The sequence below is a fragment of the Perognathus longimembris genome, unplaced genomic scaffold, assembly GCF_023159225.1.
Source record: "Perognathus longimembris pacificus isolate PPM17 unplaced genomic scaffold, ASM2315922v1 HiC_scaffold_5318, whole genome shotgun sequence".
Taxonomy (NCBI): Eukaryota; Metazoa; Chordata; class Mammalia; order Rodentia; family Heteromyidae; genus Perognathus; species Perognathus longimembris.
Window position 1 is genome coordinate 86,219 of NW_025960732.1, and position 24,588 is coordinate 110,806.

The window sequence follows — 24,588 nt, forward strand, 5'->3', positions numbered from 1 at the left end:
GTGCTTCGTGTTCTCACTTGGCTTTTCCACTCAAGGCCGGCGCTCTACCACTTTGAGCCACAGCTCCATTTCTAGCTTTTCCATGGTTCATTGGAAATAAAAATCTCACGGGCTATCCTATCTAGGCTGGCTTTGAACCATGATCCTCAGATCTCAGCCTCCTGAGTAGTTAGGATGACAAGCATGAGCAGCTGGCGCCTGGCTAGAGTCTTATATTTAATATCCATTCCTTACTATATGTACATAGCTTATCTCTTGAAATCCCCTTTGACTATGTCCATAGGCAAATACTTCCTCAAGTTCCTGCTTCCTTTTCTTTGGTGTTTACTTAGCTTTTAGTGCAGAAGCCTGGTGGTGACTTGGAAAGGTATAAAATGTAGTCAATGAGAGTTTAGCCATAAAAGAATATGTTTTCAGGTGGAGAAGATGAAAAAGGAGAAACAGCATTTATTAAGCACTTGGTATTATGGCCACCTTTCCACAGTTGGTCCTATGGAAAAAAATATCATGTGTATGGAGTGTATGTGTATGGAAAGAAAGGACAAAGCTGGGCACCGGTAGCCTGTCATCCTAGCTACTCAGGAGGCTGAGATCTGAGGATTGTGATTCAAAACCAGCCCAGGCAGGAACATCCAAGGGACTCCTCCCTCCAAATAACCACAAAAAGCTGCAAGGAGAGCTGTGGCTCAAGTGGTAGAGTGCTAGAAAGCTTAGGGTGTGCCTGGCCCAGAGTTCAAGCCCCAGGACTGGCAAAAATAAAATACAAGATTTACTAGGGTCATTATTGCAAGGAGTAGAGTCAGAATAGACTGAGGGAAATGAAGAGATTTTTTCTTTTTGATTAGCCATTACTACTACTACTGTTACTATTATTATTTGTCTAAGACTAGGAGTTAGACTTGGTACCTGATGCTTTCCCTCATTGGCTGTCCATCTGAGCCACGCCTCCCATCCCTCATTGGTTGTCCACCTGAGCCACGCTGCCCATCCCTCACTCAGCTATTCTTGAAGTGATCAGGGAATCCCAGAAAAGTGTGGCATAGTCTTGAATACCCCCAAGTCTCAATTCACTAATTTGTGGTGTGTGATTTGTGTTGGTATGGAATGGATTACCATGTTTGTTTGTTTGTTTTTCCTGGCCTGGGGCTTGAACTCAGGGCCTGAGCACTATCCCTAAGCTTCTTTTGCTCAAGGCTAGCACTCTACCACTTGAGCCACAGCGCCACTTACAGCTTTTTCTGAGTAGTTAATTAGAGATAAAAGTCTCATGGACTTTTCTGCCCTGGCTGGCTTCAAGCTGTGATCCTCAGATCTCAGCATCCTGAGCAGCGAGGATGACAGGTATGAGCCACTAGCACTCAGCCCACTTTTTTTTTCTTTCTTTTTCTTTGCAGAAAGAAATTCAAGCTATGAGCCAATGTCATCACCCTAATATTGTGTCTTACTATACGTCTTTTGTGGTCAAAGATGAGCTGTGGCTTGTCATGAAACTGCTCAGTGGAGGTGAGTGTGGGCGTAGATTGAAATGTTTAAAATGGACTTTGCGATGATAGGAAGACTCTTAATTCAAGAGCTGCTGGCAAAGCTATGGTGAGCATCGTTAAGCCTCTTAAACCTCTTTATTAAGGATGACTTCTCCCTCTCCCCCTCCCGAGGTAGGAACTCCATGAACTGCCTTACTCTGTTACTTCTTGGTGAAGTTAAACCTGCCCTATCTTGCTCTGTTTCTTGCATGCTGAACATGAGATGAAAAGGCTTGTTTACATTCAAGTTAAATTTGTTTGGGAGCAGAATTTTGTGTGTGTATATGTGAGGCTGCCCAATTAGTACTGTGTGTGTCACATCAAGAAGCATTGGCTGTTGGGTGTATCTTGTGTGTGTGTGCATAGGTGTGTATGCACCCATCTTGGGACTTGAACTCAGGGCCCAGGCTTTTTTTTTTTTTTTTGCCAGTCCTGGGGCTTGGACTCAGGGCCTGAGCACTGTCCCTGGCTTCTTTTTGCTCAAGGCTAGCACTCTGCCACTTGAGCCACAGCGCCACTTCTGGCTTTTTCTATATATGTGGTGCTGAGGAATCCAACCTTGGGCCTCATGTATAGGAGGCAAGCACTCTACCACTAGGCCATATTCCCAGCCCCCCAGGCATTTTTAATCCAAGCTAGCACTCTGCCACTTGAGGCACAGCTTCAATCTCAGTGTTTTGGTGGTTTATTGGTGATAAGAGTCACACAGACTTTCCTACCTGGGCTGGCTTCAGACTGCCCTCCTCAGATCTCAGCTTCCTTAGTAGCTAGGATTATAGGCATTAGCCACCAGTCCCCAGCTCCTGAGTTGTTTTGTTTTATTTATTTTTATTTATTTTTACCAGTCCTGGGGCTTGGACTCAGGGCCTGAGCACTGTCCCTGGCTTCTTTTTGCTCAAGGCTAGCACTCTACCACTTCAGCCACAGTGCCACTTCTGGCTTTTTCCGTATGTGTTGCTGAGGAATCAAACCCAGGGCCTCATGTATAGAAGGCAAGTACTCTACCACTAGGCCGTATTCCCAGCCCACTATAATAACAATTTTTAAAAAACAGAGTTTACCGAAGAAAAATATGTTGGTTTTTATTTCTTTCACATCTAAAAACTGGCATTCTTCTGTGAAAAGGAAATTTGTTTTACTTGCTGGGGCTTTTTTTGTTTGTTTATTTTTGCTGGTCCTGGGCTTAAACTTGGTCTGGGCACTGTCCCTGACGTCCTTTTGCTCAGGGCTACTGCTCTACCACTTGAGTCACAGCGCCACTTTTGGCTTTTCCTGTGATTAATTGGAGATAAGAGTCTCATAGAGTTTCCTGTCTGGGTTGGCTTTGAGCTCTGATCCTCTGATCTCCACCTCCTGAGTAACTAGGATGAAAGGCTTGAGCCACTAGCACCCAGCCATAATTCTTGTCTTAATTATTTTCATAGTGAAAAGTTGGATTTTCATGATCGGTCCTAGCAGAGTGTTGATGTGTTAAGTCCAAAACAGCTCTAAATAAGCTTGGGGCAGTTCCTTTCTTATAGTGAATTCTGTTGTGTGTCTCAGGATCGGTTCTGGATATTATTAAGCACATTGTGGCCAAGGGGGAACACAAAAGTGGAGTCCTAGATGAGCCTACCATTGCTACAATACTTCGAGAAGTCTTAGAAGGGCTGGAATACCTGCATAAAAATGGGCAGATTCACAGGTATGGAAGCCTTGAGACCATTTGCATTCCTTTTTGTATTGTCTTTCCTCTGAGTTGTGTTATTGCTGGTATGTGTGTGTGTGTGTCCCCGTGTCCTAGAGTTTGAACTCAGGACCTGGGTGTTGTCCCTTAGCTTTTGTGCACAAGGCTAGCATTCTACTACTTAAACCACACCTCTACTTCTGGCTTCTTGGTGGTTCTTTGGAGACAAGAATCTTACAGGCGTTCCTGCCCCAGCAGGCTTTGAACCGAGATCCTCAGATCTCAGCCTCATGAGTAGCAGTGTACCAGTCCTGGGGCTTGAACTCTGGGCCTGGGCGCTGTCCGTAAGCTTCTTTTTGCTCAAGGCTAGCACTCTACCACTTGAGCCACAGCACCACTTCCATCTTTTTCTGTGTATGTGGTGCTGAGGAATCAAACCCAGGGCTTCATGCGTGCTAGACAAGCAATCTGCTACTTTGAGCCACAGCGCCACTTCCACTTACCTGTTGGTTCATTGCTGATAAGAGTGTCAAGGACTTTCCTAAAGTCCAAGATGGCTTTGAACTGTAATCCTCAGATCTCAGCTTCCTGCGGGTCTTCAGCTTTGATTCTTGAGGGCTGTTCTACTGACTATACTTTGGGTTGAAAAAGGGAAAAAACACAGATCAGATCAGGCACTGGTGTTGTGGCTCACATCTGTAATCCTCAAGACGGCTGAGACTTGAGGATCACCCCTGGAAGCCAGCCCAGGCAAACCTGACAGACTCTTCTCTCCATTTCACTAGCATAAAGCCAAAAGTAGAGCTGTGGCCCAAGGGATAGAGCTCCAGCCTCCAAGGAGAAAGCCAAATGAGAGACTGAGTTCAAGTCCTGGAACAGGCACCAAAAAAAGAAATACTAATAAAACGAAAAGGCTAGCCCATTCGGATTGGTTATCTGGGGGAAATCAGGAAAAATAGTCACTCAAGGTACAAGGCCTCCCAAATGCCAGATTACTATCTTTTAGGAAAGACAAAAACTTAAGATATGTTGATTTCAATAGATACTGCCTAAACATGGCTGCAAGTTTTCCAACAGCTCAAAGTGGTATATGGCAAAACTTAACTTCTTTGTCTCAGCTGTGCGAAAGTGTATTGCTTCCATGTGCCTTTGATTTGAAGAAAATGGCACTTTTGTAGTTTACTTTAAAAACAAAAACACCATCCAGACCTCTGGTGGTGCATGCCCTTAATCCTGCTTACTCAGGAGGCTGAGATCTGAGAATCGGGGTTCGAAGCCAGCCTGGACAGGAAAGTCTGAGCTACTCTTTATCTCCAATTAACCAACCCCCAAACCAGAAGTAGAGCTGAGGCTGAAGTGGTAAGAGCACCATCCTTGAGTCCAAAAGCCAAGGGGCAAAATCCAGGCGCTAAGTTCAAGTCCCACAACTGACAAAAAAAATAATAATGATAACAATAAAGAGAAAGAAAATAAGAAATCTGAAAACTGTGGGCTTCAGTTCATAGTGACACACTAATTTTAACAGAATTATCATAGAATATGATGTTAATAGAGGAAACTGAGTAGAATATACGTAGGAATTTTTCTTCAGTATCTTCTCAATTTTTTTTAATAAATCTAAAACTCTTCTAAAAAATAGTGTCAAAAAACATCTTCTTTATGTCTTACTCCAAAAGAAATCACTTGTTACCTTTTTTGTGTGTGAGTCCTTTGACATATGTTTTATACCAGCATAAATGTTATAGTTGTAGATATTCCTGATGTGATGATTGTCTTTTCATAAAAAAGAAAACATAGCAGGCACCAGTGGCTCAAACCTGTAATCCAGCTATTCAGGAGGCTGAGATCTGAGGATCATGGTTCGAAGCCAGCCTGGGCAAGAAACTCTCCATGAGACTCTTATCTCCAGTGAACCCCCCAGAAAACCAGAAATGGTACTGCTCAAAAAGTGGTAGAGCACTAGCCTTGAGCAAAAGAGCTCAAGGACAGCTCCCAGGCCCTGGGTTCAAGCCCCACAGCCAACAATAATAAATAAATAGAATAACCAGTGCTTAAAGTACGTTATGCTAAAGAGTAGATGCTTTTTGATGTGTAACTGTTTTATTTCTTTGTATGTGACTTAAAGAGATGTGAAGGCCGGAAATATTCTTCTGGGAGAGGATGGCTCAGTACAGATCGCAGGTAATACTTCATATCTCTTTCCATTCTGATTCAATAATCAGTAACACTTCCCCAGTGGAGTACCACTTTAGGAGCATCAAGAACCAGAAAGATGTGGGATTTTTTTTTTTTTTTTGGTACCTGTCCTGGGGCTTGAACTCAGGGCCTAAGCACTGTCCCTCCGCATTTTCACGCAAGGCTGGTGCTCTACCATTTGAGCCACAGCACTACTTTTTGCTTTGTGTATGGTTCATAGGTGATAAGAGTCTCGGGGACTTTTCGTGCCCAGGCTGGCTTTGAACTGTGATCCTCAGATGTCACCCTCCTGTGTAGCTAGGATGACAGGTGTGAGCTATTGGTTAGTGACAAGGAAATATTTCCTTCAGGATGAGTAAACTTAGCCAGGCACTGGTGGCTGATGGGATTCTCAGATCTCAGCCTTTTGAGTAGGAAAGATGATATTCGTGAACCACTGGCGCTCGGTTGCTTATGTTATTTACTAGCACCTTGTCTGTTTAATGCTGTCATTTCAATATTGTCTCAGCCTGATTTTCCTTGGCTGTGATAAAGGACTTGAGGAAAAAATGATTTGGACTCCTAGTTTCAGAGGAGCTTTTTTTTTCCTCCCCCAAGGTAGCTGGACAATTTGTTTGGGGCCTGAGTTTAGGCAGAATATTGTAGTGGCAGGAACAGGCTTTTATGGTACAGTAGGGCAGACTGTTTAGCTCATGGCAGCCAGAAAGCAGGAGTATGAAGGCGCAAGGCACAAACTGTCTTCCTAGTGCACATCCTCAATAACCTAGACTTCTGACTAGGCTCTCTCTTTTTTTTTTCTTTTTTTCTGCTGGTCCTCCTGGATCTTGAATTCTGGGCCCAGGCGCTGTCTCTGAGCTTTTTTTTTTTTTTTTTTTTTTTTGCCAGTCCTGGGCCTTGGACTCAGGGCCTGAGCACTGTCCCTGGCTTCTTCCCGCTCAAGGCTAGCACTCTGCCGCTTGAGCCACAGCACCGCTTCTGGCGGTTTTCTGTATATGTGGTGCTGGGGAATCGAACCTAGGGCCTCGTGTATCCGAGGCAGGCACTCTTGCCACTAGGCCATATCCCCAGCCCGTCTCTGAGCTTTTTCACCCAAGGCTGAGCTCTCTATCACTTGAACCCTACGGCTCCATTTATAGCTTTATTGATGTCTCATTAGAGATCAGAGTCTCAGACTTTCCTGCCTGGGTTGACTTTGAACCTCCATCCTCAGATTGCAGTCTTTTGGAGTAGCAAGGACAACAGGTGTGAGTCAACAGCGCCTGGCCTTACCACTTCTTAGTGATGCCACGATTCTGAGTCAATCAAGCGATGAACAAATCAGTGCCAGTCACTTGCCCAAAGCCCTGTATCTGACAGCCAGGCTCCCTGGTACAGGAGCCTACAGGGAGCAGTTTCTGCTTAGACCATCATAAAGCACATCACCTTTATAATAACAATTAAAAATATCTTATAATGAATGCCATGCTCTTTGTTGCATTTGATTCCAGACTTTGGGGTTAGTGCTTTCTTAGCAACCGGAGGTGATATTACAAGGAATAAAGTTAGAAAGACCTTCGTTGGCACCCCCTGCTGGATGGCACCAGAAGTGATGGAACAGGTACTCTGATTTTAAATATATATATGTATGTATATATATCATATATATTTTTTCTTAATGGTTGAAGTTTTTGTTAGGAACCTGAAAAATCCTAGTCACGATCACTTGTTATGTAGGTATTTATGTGTTCCTTGGTTGAAACTATTTTCTCTCCCTAATTTTTTTTTTTTCCCCAATCCTGGGGCTTGAACTCGGGGCCTGGGCACTGTCCCTGAGCTTCTTTTGCTCAAGACTAGCACTCTACCCACTTGGGCTACAGCACCACATCTGGGTTTTCTGTGTATGTGGTACTGAGGATTCGAAACTAGGGATTCATGCATGCTAGGAAAGCACTCTACCACTAAGCCACATTCCCAGTCCCAAACTTTAGTTACTCTTAAAACACAACCAAAAAAATTCATCCTCAGACTGGGCACTGGTGGCTCACGCCTGTCATCCTAGCTACCCAGGAGAATGAGATCTGAGGATTACAGTTTGAAGCCAGACCCAGCAGTAAAGCCTGTGAAACTCAGGGCCAACTAACTATTTAAAAAAAAAAAGTCAGGAGCTGGGAATATGGCCTAGTGGTAGAGTGCTTGCCTCGTATACATGTAGCCCTGGGTTCAATTCCTCAGCACCACATATATAAAAAAAAGCTAGAAGTGGTGCTGTGCCTCAAGTGGTAGAGTGCAAGCCTTGAGCAAAAAGTAAGAAGCCAGGGACAGAGTTGAGGCTCTGTGTTCAAGCCTCATGACTAGGGGGGGGGGAAAAAGTCAGAAGTGGAATTTTGGCTCAAAGTGGCAGAGCACTAGAATAGTAGCTCAGGGACAGTGCCCAGGCCCTGAGTTCAAGCCCTAGGATGGCACCAAAAAAAGATAGCCTACACAATGGAAATCTTTGCCAGCTATACCACTAACAAGGATCTAATGAGCCAGAATACACAAGGAGCTCAACCTCTCTTTTCTCTTCCTTTTAAAAGTGCCTTTTGTTTTGTTTAAGTTACTACACACATTTCTCTGTTTTTTGCAGGTTCGAGGTTATGATTTCAAAGCTGATATCTGGAGTTTTGGAATCACAGCCATTGAACTAGCCACAGGGGCAGCTCCATATCACAAATATCCACCAATGAAGGTAAGGTTCTACCTTAGCTCAAGACCCAGCTTTATTTTGGAGCCTTTCTTCATTTGCCTATCTTACCCATAGCATCCTTTTCCCCTCTAGTTTTTTTTTTTTGGCTGTGTGTGTGTAAATTTATAAATTTAAACATGTGAAAACAATTTATGAGCAAGGCTCTGGTGGCTCACATCTGTCATCTGAACTACTCAGGAGGCTAAGATCTGGAGGATCGTGGTTCAAAGCCAACCCAGGCAGGAAAGTCCATGAGACTTATCTCCAATTAACTGCTCAAAAAGTGTGCTGTGGTTCAAGCAACGAGCACTAGCCTTGAGCAAAAAAAGTTCAGGGACAGTGCCCAGTCCCTAAGTTCAAGGCTTAGGACCGGCACAAAAATACAATGAAACTAGAACCCTCTCACCATATTTAAAACAACAACAACAAACTCAAGCCAGGTGCTGGTGGTTCAGGCCTGTCATCCTAGATACTCAGGAGACTGAGATCTCATGATCTCAGTTCTATGCTAGGTCAGGCAGGACTTTTCCATGAGATAATGGTCTCCAGTTAACCAGAAAAGAAGTTATTCCCCAGTACTAGTGAAAAAAAATCTTTTAGATAGGAAGTATGGCTCAAGTGGTAGAGGGCCAAACAACAAACAAGCCACGTTACAAGAAGTGAAGGAAGCACAGGGAGAAATAGGTAAAGCTAGCAAGGCTACCAACTTACTTTGCTCTGGTCTTTATGTTTTTTCTTTTTTTTTGGTGGTGTTGGTCACAGGGCTTGAACTCAAGGCCTGGGTGCTATCCTTGAGCTCTATTTGCTCAAGGCTGGTGCTCTACCACTTTGAGCCAGAGCTCTACTGTGGTTTTCTGGTGGTTCATTGGAGAGAAGAATCTCCTGGACTTTCCTGCCCAAACTGGCTTCAAACCTTGATCTCAGCATCCTTAGTAGATAAGATGACATTCAGCTAAACTTTTTTTTTTTTTTTTTGGTACTTGTCGTGGAGCTTGAACTCAGGGTACTGTCTCTGAGCTTCTTTTACTTAAGGCTAGCCCTCTACCACTTGAGCCACTGTTATGCCTAGATTTCCGGTCCCCAAAGACCACCAAGGAGGGCTGGGGATATAGCCTAGTGGCAAGAGTGCCTGCCTCGGATACACGAGGCCCTAGGTTCGATTCCCCAGCACCACATATACAGAAAACGGCCAGAAGCGGCGCTGTGGCTCAGGTGGCGGAGTGCTAGCCTTGAGCGGGAAGAAGCCAGGGACAGTGCTCAGGCCCTGAGTCCAAGGCCCAGGACTGGCCAAAAAAAAAAAAAGACCACCAAGGAGCCGATACCGATGCAAACACACGAGAGTCTTTATTGCAACCTCGAGCCTCGACTCCCAACCGTCACTGACGCAGCGGATCTCGATTGAGATCCCCGACCCTCAGATAGGCAGGGTTTTTATTAGGATTACAACAGGGGCAGGGTATTTCCAACTTGGCAGATACTTGATTGGATGGCATTTAGCAAGCAAGTCTTGTCCTATTTCTATTGGCTATCTCCCCTTTCAGTTATCTATTTTGGCTTTGATAGCGGGAACTGGCCTCGATATCAGGAATTGACCACAGGTGGTCACGTAGCACTGATGCAGAGGGTTAGTGCAGGGGGTAGAGCAAGTCACAAATGGGTTAAGCAAGCCGTTTACAGAAGCAGAATATTGCGGTCAGGCTGACCTAGTACCAACTTTATTTTAACAATTGCGACCATGTTTTCTCATTACCACTAAGCAAGCTTGAGCAGGCTAAAACAATCCAGTACTCAATCATAAGTAAACCAACCTGACAGTTACCATGGCTATGACTATGGTCATTTTTTACTGTCTGTTACCATGGTTGCTACCTAGGTATAGAGGTGAACAAGTGCTCCCTACATTTTTAAATGTCAAATTACAAGAAACTAGTCTCACAGGTGGGGGTGCAGCCCTCTATCATGGAGTCATCACCAGGATTTAGAAGCTGTTATAATTTTAACACTAAAACATATTTAGTTACTCCAGTTTTCAGGTTAGCCCTAACACCACAGCACCACTTCCTGCTTTTTTGGCAGTTAATTGAAGATAAGAGTGTCACAGACTTTTCTACTCAGGCTGCCTTCAAACCACAGTCTTCAGATCTCAGCCGCCTGAGTAGCTAAAGTAAAAGTTTACAGAAAAAAAAAAAGCTGGGCACCAGTGGCTCGCACCTGTCATCCTAGCTACTCAGGAGGCTGAGATCTGAGGATCATGGTTCAAAGTCAGCCCAGGCAGTAAAGTCCATAAGATTGATCTCAAATTAACCACCAGAAAACTGAAAATGGTACTATGGCTCAAGTGGTAGAGTGCTAGCCTTAAGCTGAAGAGCTCAGGGATAGCACTCAGGCCCAGAGTTCAAGCCCATGACTGGCAAAAATTTAAACCGAGTGCTTATAAATTGGAAAGGAGGATTTACGCATCCTGAAAATCTTGACCATAGCACTTAGTGAACCCTTGTGTGCTCATCAGAAGTTTATAACTTTGTTGAAAATCCCTACAGGTCTTAATGCTGACACTGCAGAACGACCCTCCTTCTTTGGAGACTGGTGTTCAAGATAAAGAAATGCTGAAAAAATACGGCAAATCATTTAGGAAAATGATTTCCTTGTGCCTTCAAAAGGATCCAGAGAAAAGGTAAAATCTGAGAAGTGTTTGACTTTTTTGTCCATCAAACGTGGGAAGTCTAGGATCATACACATACATATAAACACAGAGCATTATTTGTACACGTGCACCAGCATTGAATTGTCAACTTTTTAAAAAAAGAACAAAAAAGGATATAAGTAAATAAAATATTTTTAGAGATGGGTGGGGAAATAAAACAAAACCGGGTGCTGGTGGCTCCTGCCTGTCATCCACTACTCGGGAGGCTGCCATCTGAGGATGTTAGTTCGAAGCTACCCCAGGGAGAAAAGTTCATGAGATTTTTGTTTTTTAATGTTCAGTTAACCACCAAATTAAAAGCCAGAGGTATAACTGTGGTTCAAATGGGAGAGCAATAGCCTTGAGGGAAAAAGCTAAGGGACAGCTCCTCGGCCTTGAGTTCAAACTCTGGTACCAGCACAAATAATCAAATAGAAGCAAACATTTGTATGTCTATTGTGCATCATTGTAGACTGTTTGGATCACCCAGTGCAGTGTTTCATCCTTGAGTCATGAGTAGATGTTGTTTTTGTTTTTGTGCCAGTCCTGGGGCTTGAACTCAGGGCCTGGGCACTATCCCTGAGATTCTTTTGCTCAAGGCTGACACTCTACCGCTTTGAGCCACAGCGCCACTTCTGGTTTCCTGGTGGTTCATTGGAGATAAAGAGTCTCACAGCCTTTCCTGCCTGGGGCTGGCTTTGAACCGTGATCCTCCAGATCTCAGCCTCCTGAGTAGCTGGGATGCCAGGTGGGAGCCACCGGCCCCCAACGCCCCACAAGTTTCTTAGCACTAAAAATTCTTTAATTTTTGTTTTCTCTAAAGGTCAAGAAAAGTCAAAGCCTTTGACAACTTTGATCATGTCTCTAGTATATGTAATGGGGCTTCAGAATTTACTGTTGGAAATATTGGAAAGGGTAAGAAACTCAGGCAGCAAAGTTGCTATGTATGTATCTAGGAAAAAAACATTTTTTCCCCCTGTTTCTGAGTAAATGACACACACACAAAAAAACTCAAAGACAGGGAACACTTGTGCCTGCCAATTTAGTTCAGGAAAAAGAACATATCTTCTAGCTGGAAATAACTTGAAGATTGTCAGGAACAAAAACAACAACAACAAAGTTTCAAAAAAGATCCTTGCATACCAGAAATCAGAGGAAGCCATAAACTAGAGAAAAAAAGAAAATACCTTTGCCACTAAAATGGTCACAGTTAAGGGAGAATATATAATCATAAGAAATATTTATATAATACTATACTTACAGAATTTGTTATAATTATAATTCACAACTTACATGATTCTATATACTATATTGTGTATGTATATACGGCATGCTTTATGTACATATTATATATGATATAATAGACTATAAATTCATAGATTATATAAATTAATATGTATAAATTGCATATAAAGCACAAATGTATAATATAATTTATTAAATATATAAGTAACATATATAAAATTACTTATGTAATATATAAATGTATATATTACCATTTTATATATTTCTATTATATGTTCATGCATATATACAATAATATTTATATCAGAGCATTAATATATAGTAATGTTTATGTCTTTCATATATTTTATTGTATTATACCTGCATATTAAAATATTATCCTAATATTAATTTATCCTAATATTAATACTGAGGGGTAATGTACCCTCCTGTATGTCCATATCTCCTGAGAAGATGCAGTATGAAGAGCTCATGGTCTAGGCAGTGCTCTTCCTCTGATTCTATAAATGAGAAAACCACAGACAAACTCAAGATGAGCAACATGCCTGCAAACACCTGAGGGCCCCACTGTCATCCCAGCTGCTCAGTATCCAGGTTCAAAGCCAGCTGGGAATAGACAAATCTGAGAGGCTTTTATCTCGAGTTAATCCACAAAAGTCTGGGAATAGGGGTGTGGCTCAAGCTGTAGAGCGCCCGCCTTGAGCAACAAAGCTAAGGGACAGCTCCCAGGTACCTGAGTTCAAGCCCCTCAGGTCTCAGCCTCCTGAATCACTAGGATGACAGGTGTGAGCCACCAGCGCCCGGCTTGGTGTAATTCCTTATACGGAGTGATTTTTCTTTTTTCAAGTTTTAATTCTCAACTTGAACTCAGTGTCTGACACTTTGACCTACTGGCTGGCGCTTTACCACTGAGGCACGCCTCCCAACCAGAGTGAGCGCTGTTGCTTTAGTATCTGGTAAAGTTGATGATGATGAATTTGCTCAGATGAAATGAGACAGCACAGTCGGGATGGAGAATGGCTTTTAGTGTGTGTGAACATTTGTGATGGTACCGGGGCTTGAACACAGGGTCTTCTGTTCTTGTATAAGCTTTTTCCACTCTCAATACTTGGGCCTCCAGTTCCAGGTTTTGCTGATTGATTGGAAATAAGAGTCTCTCCGGTTTGCTTTTGAAGCATGGTTCTTAGATCTCAGTCTCTTGACTTGCTAGGATTATAGGCATGAGACACTGACACTCAACTGTAAAATCTTATTTTTTTTAAAGAATTGGTAGTTGCCTTGAGTTCGAAGCAGTTCTGTTTAAACACATTTTTATGCTTTGCTAAAACTTTTAGATTTAACTTCTTGTAGAAAATACTTTGTAAGCCCTTAGGAAATGACTCTTCCAGAATCAGCATTTGACTGGTGACTTTTTCAAGGAATCTCTAATTCTTCGAACATACCCATTTGAGTTTCTTACTCTTCTCCATGTCCTGTATAAAGATGACCTTCCCCTTTGTATTTCAGCGGGTGAAAGGAAGTGGCGTACACTGAATTTTTTACTTTGCTGTTCCTGAACTGGTTTTCCCAGTGAAGATGGACACTCACACAACACTTGAATTAACTGTGCAAACTTTCTTTTCTGATTTTAGACCCACAGCAGCAGAATTGTTAAGGCACAAATTTTTCCAGAAAGCAAAGGTAAGGAATTGCAGCTTGGTTACACATGTTTATAGGATATTCTTTAAGGCTTCCTGTTATGTCCGCTACTCATGATTTGCCATTTTCTGTGTCTCTGTGTGCGTGTGCGTGAACCCGCCTGTATGCCTTGAACTCAGGGCCAGGGCACTGTCTCTCAGCGTCTTTTGCTCAAGGCTAATGCTCTACCACTTCCAGCTTTTTGCTTGTTAATTGGATGGTGTGAAGTAGTCTTTCAGACTTTTCCCGCCTGGGCTGGCTTTGAACTCTGATCCTCAGATCTCAGCCTCCTGAGTACATGGGATTATAGGCACGAGCTACCTAGCAGCACCCAACATGTTGCCTTTCTTAAGATAGTTATGTTTAGAAGGATAGGGGATAAAATAATGGCTGGAGGCCATTATGTATATCATCTTTGGCACTTACGATAGTTGCATTGGAATTTACTAGCTTTATTTTGTGTGCATTCAGTGAGATTAAATATATCTCAGGAATAATTATTGCCATTACAAAAATGATCAGCTAGGGCTGGGATGTAGCTCAGGGGCAAAGCGCTTGCCTAGCAAGTGCAACGTCCTGGGTTCGATCCCCAGTACCAAAAAAGAAAACACACACACACAAAAAAAAATACAGTTAAAAAATGATCAGCTAGGTGCTAGTGGCTCATGCCTATAATCCGAAGTACTCAGAGGCTGAGATCTGAGGATAGGAGTTCAAAGCCAGCCTGGATTGATGAATGTAGGAGACCCTTAAATACTCAGCAAAAAGCAGAAGTGAAGCTGTGGCTCAAGTGGTAGAGTGCCAGCCTTGAGTGAAAAAGCTAAAGAATAGCGCTTAAGACCTGAGTTCAAACCCCATGACTGACAATAAGAAAAAAACTTTAGTAGTAATGTACAAAAGGGCTCTGGGTAGTAGAACAGAACTTTTCCCCATTCTCTTTATTAACACTTGTCAGGAATATTCTATGGGGAATTTTAGTTTGGTTCTCTTATGTGAATAAAATTCTGATTCCCCCCCACCCCCCCAGAATAAAGAATTTCTTCAAGAAAAAATACTACAGAGAGCTCCTACCATTTCGGAACGATCTAAAAAGGTAACGGGAGGGTGGGTAGGGTTTCCTCCGTTTTCTTCTTTCTTTCTTTCTTTTTTTCCTTTTTCAGCCATGGGCTTGCTGCCCCTGAGCCCCCTGTGTTTCTTTGTGCTGGGCAGGTTCGTAGGGTGCCAGGCTCCAGCGGCCGACTCCACAAGACAGAGGACGGAGGGTGGGAGTGGAGTGATGACGAGTTTGATGAAGAAAGTGAGGAGGGGAAAGCGGCCATCTCCCAACTCAGGGTAAGTTGTGTTCACTTGCACACTCAGGCTGCAACTTCCTGTGTCTTCCGGAAGTGGCGCGGTGGCTCCAATGGTAGAGCGCTAGCCTTGAGCAGAAGAGCTCAGGGACAGTGCCCAGGCCCTGAGTTCAAGCCTCAGCTCCACTTCGGGTTTTCTGGGGGCTCATTGCAGAACCCCAAGGAGGCCATTGAGGAGCACACCCCTGCCCCCCTCCTCCATGGAGCCCTCTGCCCAGGAGCGAGAGCTTCCCCCGTTCCCCTCCATGGCTTGCTTGTCACTCTCAAAATAAACTTCCCTCTGTTTACTTGATAAACAACCACCACAAGGGATCTCAGTTTGCTTTTGCAGAACTTTCCCCAGAGCTGTGTAGGAGTTACTGTACGAATGAGATGGGAATGGAGCGGTCTACCTTCCCCATTACCTGCGGTTCCTCAGAGCTGGGTCTGTGTGACCCAAGCTCCGAGTTATGAACACAGGGCCTTTTCTGTTTGTTCTTTTCTAGTCTCCTCGAGTGAAAGAAACATCCAATTCTGAGGTAAGTAATGGCCATTGTTGGATCCTAGTTAAAGCATACGTGCTTTCAAAACTAGATTTTTTACATGTATATTTAATATAAGATATAATGTACAGATAATTTATGTACACGTGTTATTTGTTTAATGTATAATATATTTTATATATAAATGCATGATATACTCATATGTACATGTTAAATGTGTATAATATAAATAATATATGTAATTGCATAATACATCTAGTGTGTGTGTATACACACACACGCGTGCGCGTACGTTTGTCAGTCCTGGGACTTGAACTCAGGGCCTGGGCACTGTCCCTGAGCTTCTTTTGCTCAAGGCTAACGCTCTACCACTTGAGCCACAACGCCACTTCCAGCTTGTTCTGTGTATGTGGTGCTGAGGAATCCACCCCAGGACTTCAACCCCTTCCATCATTCTCCCCCATCCCTCCCAACCCCACCCATCTTCTCAGTTTTCCTCATTTCATAGCATCTCCACTGACTATGATGATTCCCATTCTGTCTTTTCCCTCCTTCCTCCCCTGGCCCTGAGTTCAAGTCCCCCAGGACCAGGCACATAGAGAAAATGTCCCCCAGGAAGGCTGTTAGCAGCCGCCTACCCTGCCCCTTCAGACAGCGTTGTTTCCCTGTGACTCTCTTGTAGCTCTTCGCGTCCGCAGATGCCATGGGTACTTTGCTCCAAGTTCCAGAACAGATCTCTGCTCATCTACCTCAGCCAGCTGGGCAGACACCTCCACAGCCAACCCCCATTTCCCTCCCTCCCCCTGCAGAGCCAGCCCGGCCGGCCCAGGTACTGTGAACACACTCCATCATTATCGTTATCATTATCATCATCATATTTCTCGGGGAGGCCTCAGTCAGACGCCCACGGGCAACCCAGCCCTGGCACATTGGGTTTTGTGGTGGATTTTGAAATCCTGTCTTCAGTCAGGCGCCTAGGACTCACGCCTGTCACCCTAGCCACTCAGGAGGCTGAGAGCTGGGGATCGGAGTTCAAAGCCAGCAGAGGCAAGAAAGTCCACAAAACTCATTTTATTTCTCATGAAGCACCAAGAAGCCAGAAGCTCAAGTGGTTGAGCACTAGACTTAAGCAAAAGAGCTAAGGGACAGCAACCAGACCCTGAGTTCAAGCCCTAGGACCATTGCAAAAAAGGGGAGGGGGGCTAGAACTTTAGGTTGAATGGAATTTTGGGGGACAGCTAGTTTAGACCTTACCCATTTTATGGCCATGTGCTACACTGCCAGGTTTTTTGGGGGGGGGGGACGTGGGGGGTATATATTGTGCACAATAAAAGGTTTCATGCCATTTTCACACATGTATATGGTGATCATATTCACTCCCTCTATCAGTTTTTTTTTGGGGGGTGGGGTGGGTGTGATACTGGAGCTTGATCTTGGAGCCTGAACTCAGGGCCTGCACTGTTCCTTAGCTTTTTCACTGAAGGCTGGAGTGTAGAAGCTCAGCTCTACTTCTGTTTTTTTTTGATTTTTTGTTTGTTTTGTTTTATGGTGGCTCACTGGAGATGAGAGTCTCTTGGACTTTCACCTATGGAGAGGCTTCAAACCACAATCCTCAGATCTCAGCCTCCCACATAGCTGGGATAACAGGCGTGATCCACCGGTGTGTGGCTTGGGCTAATTTATTTCAGTAAGAAATCCAGCTTCTGGTTTTCACTCTTGATGACAAGGACTAGGGTTTCAAAAAGAAGAAAATGTCAATAGGGCTGTGTAGGATATTTTACTTAGGTGTGGGAGTTAGCGTTCTAATTAGGCTGGCAGTTAGATTTTTTTTTTTTTCCCCATCTGAGATCTGGACTGGAATTCTCCATCGGATCCTTTACACTCACTGGCAGGTGCCCTACCAGCTGAACCATGCCTCCAGCCCCCCTCCCCCCCCCCCCGCCGGCAGTCAGTTTTTGCTGCTTTGTTGCTTCTTGAGTGTGTCTGTCCTCTTAGCAGGAAATGTCTACGCGAGCCACAGCTCCCCTTCCAGCTTTGTTGCTATTTCATTGGAGATAAGAGTCTCACAGACGGCTGGGGATATGGCCTAGTGACAAGAGTGCTTGCCTCATATCCATGAAGCCCTGAGTTCGATTCCTCAGCACCACATATATAGAAAACGGCCAGAAGTGGTGCTGTGGCTCAAGTGGCAGAGTGCTAGCCTTGAGCGGGAAGAAGCCAGGGACAGTGCTCAGGCCCTGAGTCCAAAGCCCCAGGACTGGCAAAAATAAAATAAAACGAGTCTCACAGACTTTCCTTCCTGGGCTGGCTGGCCTTGAACCATGATCCTCAGGATTGTCAGCTCTCAGCCTCTGGAGGAACTAGGATGACAGGTGTGAGCCACCACACCCGGCACTCGGCTGATTCTCGGTTTCCTCCACACTCAGCGTTCCAGGGACTGACTGGACTTTTCCATGCGTTGTAGGCGCTGTCTCCCGGAGCAGGTCCTCAGGAAGCCAAGGTCCCTATTAGCCTGGTACTAAGATTAAGGTAAATAGCCATTCTGGGGGATTCTGCTTGTTATTTTTGGTCAGTCGTGGGACTCGAACTCAGAGCCTGTCTGGGCGCTGCCCCTGAGCTCTTTTGCACAAGGCTGGTGCTCTTCCACTTTGAGCCACAGCTCCACTTCCGGTTGTGGAGTGGTTTCAATGGAGATAAGAGTCTCATGGGGACTTTGCTGCCTGGGCTGGCTTTGAACTGCGGTCCTCAGAGCCGCTGGCGCACGAGATTTCCCGTTGATCAGTGGAAGCCTAGAGCTCCAAGGCTCCTAGTACATCGCATGTGAATGCTGGGGTGTGGGGTCCCCGTCCCCTAGAGAAAGCATCCAACCGGATGTCGGCATCTCTGGCGCCATGGGGACTTTGCAGGCACAGAGTTCTGGTGGATGTAGGAAGAGGGAAGGTGGTGGACTCTGCAGAAATTCTCACTTTGCTTTGTTCTTCCTTTACAGGAATTCTAAGAAAGAACTCAATGATATTCGATTTGAATTTACTCCTGGGAGAGGTAAGGTGTCAAAAAAAAAAAAGACTGGAAGTCAAAAATACCTTCTAATCTGTTTCTTAATTAAATGTGGAGGATTTAGTCCTTAGCTATGTTTTGCTTATAAAGGATGATTTAAAAAAAAAAACCAACAAAACAAAACAAACATTGAAGCCAGGTACCAGTGACTCACGCCTGTCATCCCAGCTACTCAGGAGGCTGAGATCTGAGGATCACAGTTCAAGGCTAACCCAGGGCAGGGAAGTCCATGGGACTCTCATCTCCAATGAAACCACCAGGAAACCGGAAGTGGCACTGTGGCTCAAAGTGGTGGAGCACTGTCCTTGAGCTGAGGAGCTCAGGGACAGCGCCCAGGCCCTTAAGTTCAAGCCCCCAAAACTGCCGTGTGTGTGTGTGTGTGTGTGTGTGTGTGTGTGTGTGTGTGGTGTGTATGCTGTCAGCCATGCTGGCGCTGGAGGTCCCAGTGACGTGGGTACAAAAGACCTAGAAGGTCTTTCTTTGTCCTTGCAGATACAGCTGAGGGTGTCTCTCAGGAGCTCATCTCTGCCGGCCTGGTGGACGGACGAGACCTAGTCATCGGTAACTACCTTTTCTCCTCCTTCCTCACTGGGCATTTCTTTTCTAGAAAGCCAGGTTTATTCCACTGAGTAGATAGAATGGTTCTGGGCCTGCTGGACTGAAATGAAAGGTATTGAGGATAGTTCTTTATTTCAGAACAAAAAAACGACCAAGGCTAGTGGCTCCTGCCTATCATCCCAGCTCCTCAGGAGGCTGAGATCTGGAAGATCATGGTTCAAAGCCAGCCCTGGCAGTGAAGATTGTGAGACTTTTATCTCTGATGAACCACTACAAAAGAAAAACAGTTTGGAAGTGGATCTGTGGTTGGAGTGGTAGAGCACTAACCCTAAGTGAGAAAACTCAGGGACAGCATCTGGGCCCTGAGTTTAAGCCCCAGGAGCAGCATAAAAGCAAAAAACAAAACAGCTGAAATGTGGCCATCTCTTAGCTCTTTTGGTATACCCAGTGGAACATAGAACTGAGTAGACATAAGAAATAAATCTCCTCAAAAAGCACAAAGGAAAAGAAAAGATTCAGGCAAGCTCCAAGTACATATTACTGATGGAAAAAAGAACCAAGTTCCAACAGGTCAGCTGAACTTTCTTGTGAAAGACTAGATGGTGGACAGGTCTCTCTACATAGCCCGTGTGGGCCTGGAGTTCTTCCATGATCTTCCTGCCTTCACCTCCTGAGTGCTGGGATTACAGGAACTATTTCTTTTTTTAATTATTATAAAGGTGATACACAAGGGATTAAGGATTCATTTTTTTGTTTTTGTTTTTGTTGGTCCTGGGGCTTGAACTCAAGGCCTGGGCACTGTCCCTGAGCAGCTTTTGCTCAAGGCTAGCGCTCTTCCACTTGAGCCACAGCGCCACTTCCGGTTTTCTAGTGGCTCATTGGAAGTAAGAGCATCAAGGACTTTTCCTGCCTGACTTAGAAGCACGATCCTCAGATCTCAGCCTCCTGAGCAGTTAGGATGACAGGCATGAGCCACCCGCACCCAGCTACATGAAACTATTTTCAAGTCAGTTAAAACCATCTTAAATCATTTTTCTTAGATTGTAAGAACAGGCCACAGGTCCTATTTGGCTCAGCCTGGGGTCCTTTGGTCCATTCGCAGACAAATCCTATCTCCCTCACCTCTTGTCTTAGCTACATCAAGACCGATTTAGCAGTTACTAATACAAGTGAGACGGCATGGCTCAGTTGATTAGAGTCCTAGCCAGTGAGTGAAAGCATCAAGTACTGAGTTCCAGTCTTTGACAGGAAGGGAGGGAGGGAGGGGAAGGGAAGGGAAGGAAGCAAAGGGAGGGAGGGAGGGAAGGAAGGAAGGGAGGGGGATTTAATTATATAGCTAGTAGATGAACTTAGGTGGTGCTTGGATGTGGGAACTAGTGGGTGCATCTTGTTGGTGTCCACTTCGATTCTAGCCTGTTCATTGCCACCATTTCAGCTTTGAAATATGTTGAAGGTGAATTTACTTCGCTTCTCATTCATTGCTTGCTTTGTTTGTATGATTACAGTGGCAGCTAATTTGCAGAAAATTGTGGAAGAACCTCAATCAAATCGATCTGTCACTTTCAAACTGGTATTCCTCCTCTCTCCCTGATCAGCCGTCTTACCCTTTTACACTCCCGTAGACTCCACACATCAGCCTTCATGTTCCCAGGAGACAAAGTACAGTGGTACCGGTGGCTCCCGCCTGTCATCCCAGCTACTCAGGAGGTAGAGATCTGGAGGATTGCGGTTCAAAGTCAGCCTGGGTAGGAAAGTCTGTGAGACTCTCATCTCCAAAGAAACCACCATAAAACTGGAAGTGGCGCTGAGCAAAAAAGCTCAGGCGTAGTGCCGAACGAACCCTGAGTTCAAGCCCTAGGACTGACAAGACACACACACACACACACAATGAGAAATTATGAGGCAGTATGATTCCAGCAATGTCTTCTCTCTAGGAAGCGCCATGAGCTTCCTGTTTATATCCCAGGGGCCTTTTTGCCCACTGCCTTTCTTGGTAGAATCCTATGATCAGGTTTGGTTGGTTGGTTGGTGGCAGTCTTGGGACTTGAACTCACAACCTGGATACTTTCCCTCAGCTTTCGTGCTCACAGCTTAGTGCTCTACCACTTTGAGCCCCAGCGCCACTTCTGCCTTCCTGGTGGTTCCTTGGAGATAAGACTCTCACAGACATTTCCTACTTGGGCTGGCTTTGAACTGCGGTCCTCAGGACCCCCAGCCTCCTGATCCTGAGTAGCTGGGAGGACAGGAGGGAGTCATCCTTGTCACGTGTGATTTCCTTTGGTTCTTCAGGCATCAGGCGTGGAAGGCTCGGACATCCCGGATGATAGCAAACTAATAGGATTCGCCCAGCTCAGCCTCAGCTAAAACCCAGCCGCCCCGCCCAGAGGCGGCCGACAGATTCCACCTGCTGGGATCTCTGTGTTTGCTTCTCTTGGCCTCCATCCACTACTGCCAAAGAATCCAGCCACCAACCTCCTGGCCGAGAGCTTTCGACTGCCTTCATCTTTCTGTTGGTCCTGCCATCATTTCCCCCTTGTATCCCACTGAGAAAGGAAAAACAAAACAAAACACCATTCCCTCTCAAGAGCTCTCCGTTACTAAACCTTCTATCTACAATGTCGGCCCTTCCGGTCTCTCCCCGATCTGGACCCCCCCCCCCCCCCCCCCCCCCCCCGTGTGCCTCAAGGCCCAGCCAAGGACGAATCTCAGCTCATTCTTGCCTTACTCAAGCCATGGCCTCCCCCTGTGGAATACCTGGGTGGCCATTTTGGGTGGCCATATTGGATTGTTTCCACCAACCCCACTGGCCCCCCTCCCCAACACCTGCCAGGATGTTTCGGGGGGCAAGGGCTAGGATAGGTGAACGTTCCGGGGGAAATATATCTGCCCACTGAAGTGTTAGTACAAAGTTGATTGTTCAGCTGGAGCCCATAGAATTTGATTCGTGGTTTGGGGCTTTTTTTGTGGTTTTTGTTTTGTTTTGTTTTGGTTGTGTATGTAATTTTTATTTTATTATTGTTGCTTTGTACCTAATGTGAATTCTAGCAATCTTTGGGGTTTTTTTTTGGGGGGGGGCGATAAAAAAAAGCACAACCTCTCTTTGGAGGCAGCCTAAAACCTATTTGTTGTCATCGTTGTTGGGTTGTTGTTGTTGCCATGGTTCCTGTCTTCTGCCGGAGCTGTTTCTCAGGCACCCCCCTCTGCTGTTTTTCTTCCAGAAAGGGGCTGCCAAGCCTTAACCTCAGCTCCTGCAAAACATCCGAATAGGACACACTTCAGCCTTCCTCAGATCCTTCACAAAAGGGTTTTTGTTGTTGTTGTTGATCATTGTTGTTTTGGGTTTGTCTGTTTTTTCCTTGCACAAAAAGACATCAAGGAATAGCTTCTACAAAAAAGGAAATGTGGCCAGGGATACTTTCTGAACCAGGAAACAAAAACTCCTAAGGGGGAAGCATTTTTCAAAGGTAAAGCAAAACAGCATGTAGTTGGGCCATCAGTAGCTTACGCCTGTCATCCTAGCTACTACTCGGGGAGGCTGAGACACAGGAGGATCGCAGTTCAAAACCAGCTCAGGCAGACAAATCCAAGAGACCATTTACTCTCTCCTGATCCGCCGAGAAGTCAGAAATCGCGCTGTGGCTCAAGTGGTAGAGTACCAGCCTTGAGCAGCAAGGCTAAGGAACGGTGCCTAGGGCCCCGAGTTCAAGCCCCAGGAGGGGCACCAAAAGGAAAAACAAACTGAAGGAAAAAAAACCACCCTCTGATCGTCCTCGGGAAGTTCCTTTGCCAGGCCTCCCATCCTCGGGCCCACTGTGTGTGCAGGCTTGAGATTTCTACAGCAATAAAGGAGACTCGCCCTGGGCCGGGACTATAGGCTCGCCCCTCAGCCCCCTCTCCAGCAACTGACTCTGGAGTGGGGGTGTCTCAGCCCACCGAACCCGACTTACGACAGACAGAGGGGGGGGGGGGGAAAGCCACATGTGCCCTGACATTTAGATTTTAGCTAGTGTTCGTTTGATTTTTTTCTACAGAAATAATATAAATTATTCTTTAGTTGGTTTTTTTAAAGAGCACTTGTAATGCAATATGTGAATAATTCTTGTGAGGTTTATGATTATTTTTTCCCCTCCTCCTGTTTCGTAGTCTGCTAATAACCATACCCTCTTTGACCAAGTTTTATAGATGAATGAGGTACTCTTTTATCTGGCCTTAAAAATGGGCCCACGGGCCCACGAAAAGGGAAGAGCTGCCTTTAATAGAATCACTTGAGCCCTTTACTATGTTGATCTTATGAACAAGATTGTTGGGGGGCGGGGAGGGGGGCTGGGTTTTTGTTTTGGTTTCTAATTGTTTTGGTTTCTGTGCTGGACATGAACCTGAAACTCACTTGAAGCTGGACACTGCTCGTGGCTTATGCCTGTAATCCTCACTCCTCAAGAAGCTGAGGTCTGAGGGCCGCGGTTCAAAGTCCAGTGAAACACCCCAAAAGCCAGAAGTGGGAGCTGGGGCCCAACCTTGAGCCGCCACCGCCCCCCCCCCCCCACACACACACACTAAAGGACAACACCCAGGCCCTACGTTCAAGCAATTCAAAAAAGGAAAAGCTAAAAGCTTTCCTTGTACGTGACTTACCTGTTTGTGGTTTCACTCATTCTGAACCTGTACTTAGGGACTTTTCGAGAGTTGTTCTGGGTGCCTAGGCATGTTGGGAGAATGGGAGAAATGGGGGATCCGTTCAGGATAGGGAGGGGAGATTGGAGAGACCCAGTGGGGCTGAGGAGTGAGGTAGAAGGAAAATCCTTTTCCTTGTCTTGGTGGGGTAGAGGAGATGAGGCCTAGCCAGTAGGAACGAGGTGTGGGTCAGAGGCAGCGTGCCCTCTGTAGAGCAAGACTTGTGGCTCGTTAGTGTATAGAGTATAGGGTTTGTTGTTTGGGTGCCAGTCCTGGGGCTTGAACTCAGGGCCTAGGTGCTGCTGTGCCTGAGGTGTGTTTTTGTTTTGTTCAAGGTTAGCACTCTCCCCACTTCTGGCTTTTTCTAGTGATTTTATTAGAGATGAGATTTCTCCTGCCCAGGCTGGCTTCGAACTACCCCCTGCAAGTCTCAGCCTCCCTGAGTAGATGGGATTGCAGGCGTGGGCTGCTAAGCCTGGCACAGTGTTAACGTACCCCCCGCATATGCAGGAGGTACATTCACTTCTGCTACCTGGGCTCAGCGAGGCCCAGAAAAGCAAGCAGCCAGGAACTGCCCAGGTGGGATAGCCTGTCACCTGGGAGCCCCCAGTCCCCCCACGCTCTCTTGATGGCTGGAGTAAGAATGGACTCGAAGCACCAAGGGAAAATGTGCCAATGCTATTTGTGAAACCTTTGCTCGTTCTTGATGAGTGGGTTTTGTTTTTTTAATTTTTTCCTATTTTTGCTTCTATTTCCACCCGAGCCCTAGAGCCAGCC

At 45.4% G+C, this 24,588-nt stretch overlaps 1 protein-coding gene across 1 annotated transcript in view; it reads left to right on the forward strand.

Annotated features, from left to right (window-relative positions):
* The window catches only part of LOC125345114 (serine/threonine-protein kinase OSR1), a 31,858-nt gene extending 8,758 nt beyond the window's left edge, over positions 1 to 23,100 (forward strand). Inside the window, exons 3-18 of the mRNA XM_048337355.1 lie at positions 1,395 to 1,503; positions 3,066 to 3,207; positions 5,315 to 5,370; positions 6,873 to 6,982; positions 7,991 to 8,092; positions 10,630 to 10,763; positions 13,649 to 13,697; positions 14,722 to 14,787; positions 14,904 to 15,026; positions 15,529 to 15,561; positions 16,208 to 16,354; positions 17,990 to 18,054; positions 18,515 to 18,567; positions 19,075 to 19,143; positions 20,646 to 20,710; positions 21,430 to 23,100. Of these exons, the coding sequence (XP_048193312.1) occupies positions 1,395 to 1,503; positions 3,066 to 3,207; positions 5,315 to 5,370; positions 6,873 to 6,982; positions 7,991 to 8,092; positions 10,630 to 10,763; positions 13,649 to 13,697; positions 14,722 to 14,787; positions 14,904 to 15,026; positions 15,529 to 15,561; positions 16,208 to 16,354; positions 17,990 to 18,054; positions 18,515 to 18,567; positions 19,075 to 19,143; positions 20,646 to 20,710; positions 21,430 to 21,504 (1,398 nt within the window). The 3' untranslated portion in view covers positions 21,505 to 23,100. The remainder of the gene's footprint in view (positions 1 to 1,394; positions 1,504 to 3,065; positions 3,208 to 5,314; positions 5,371 to 6,872; positions 6,983 to 7,990; positions 8,093 to 10,629; positions 10,764 to 13,648; positions 13,698 to 14,721; positions 14,788 to 14,903; positions 15,027 to 15,528; positions 15,562 to 16,207; positions 16,355 to 17,989; positions 18,055 to 18,514; positions 18,568 to 19,074; positions 19,144 to 20,645; positions 20,711 to 21,429) is intronic.
* Positions 23,101 to 24,588: the final 1,488 nt, after the last annotated feature.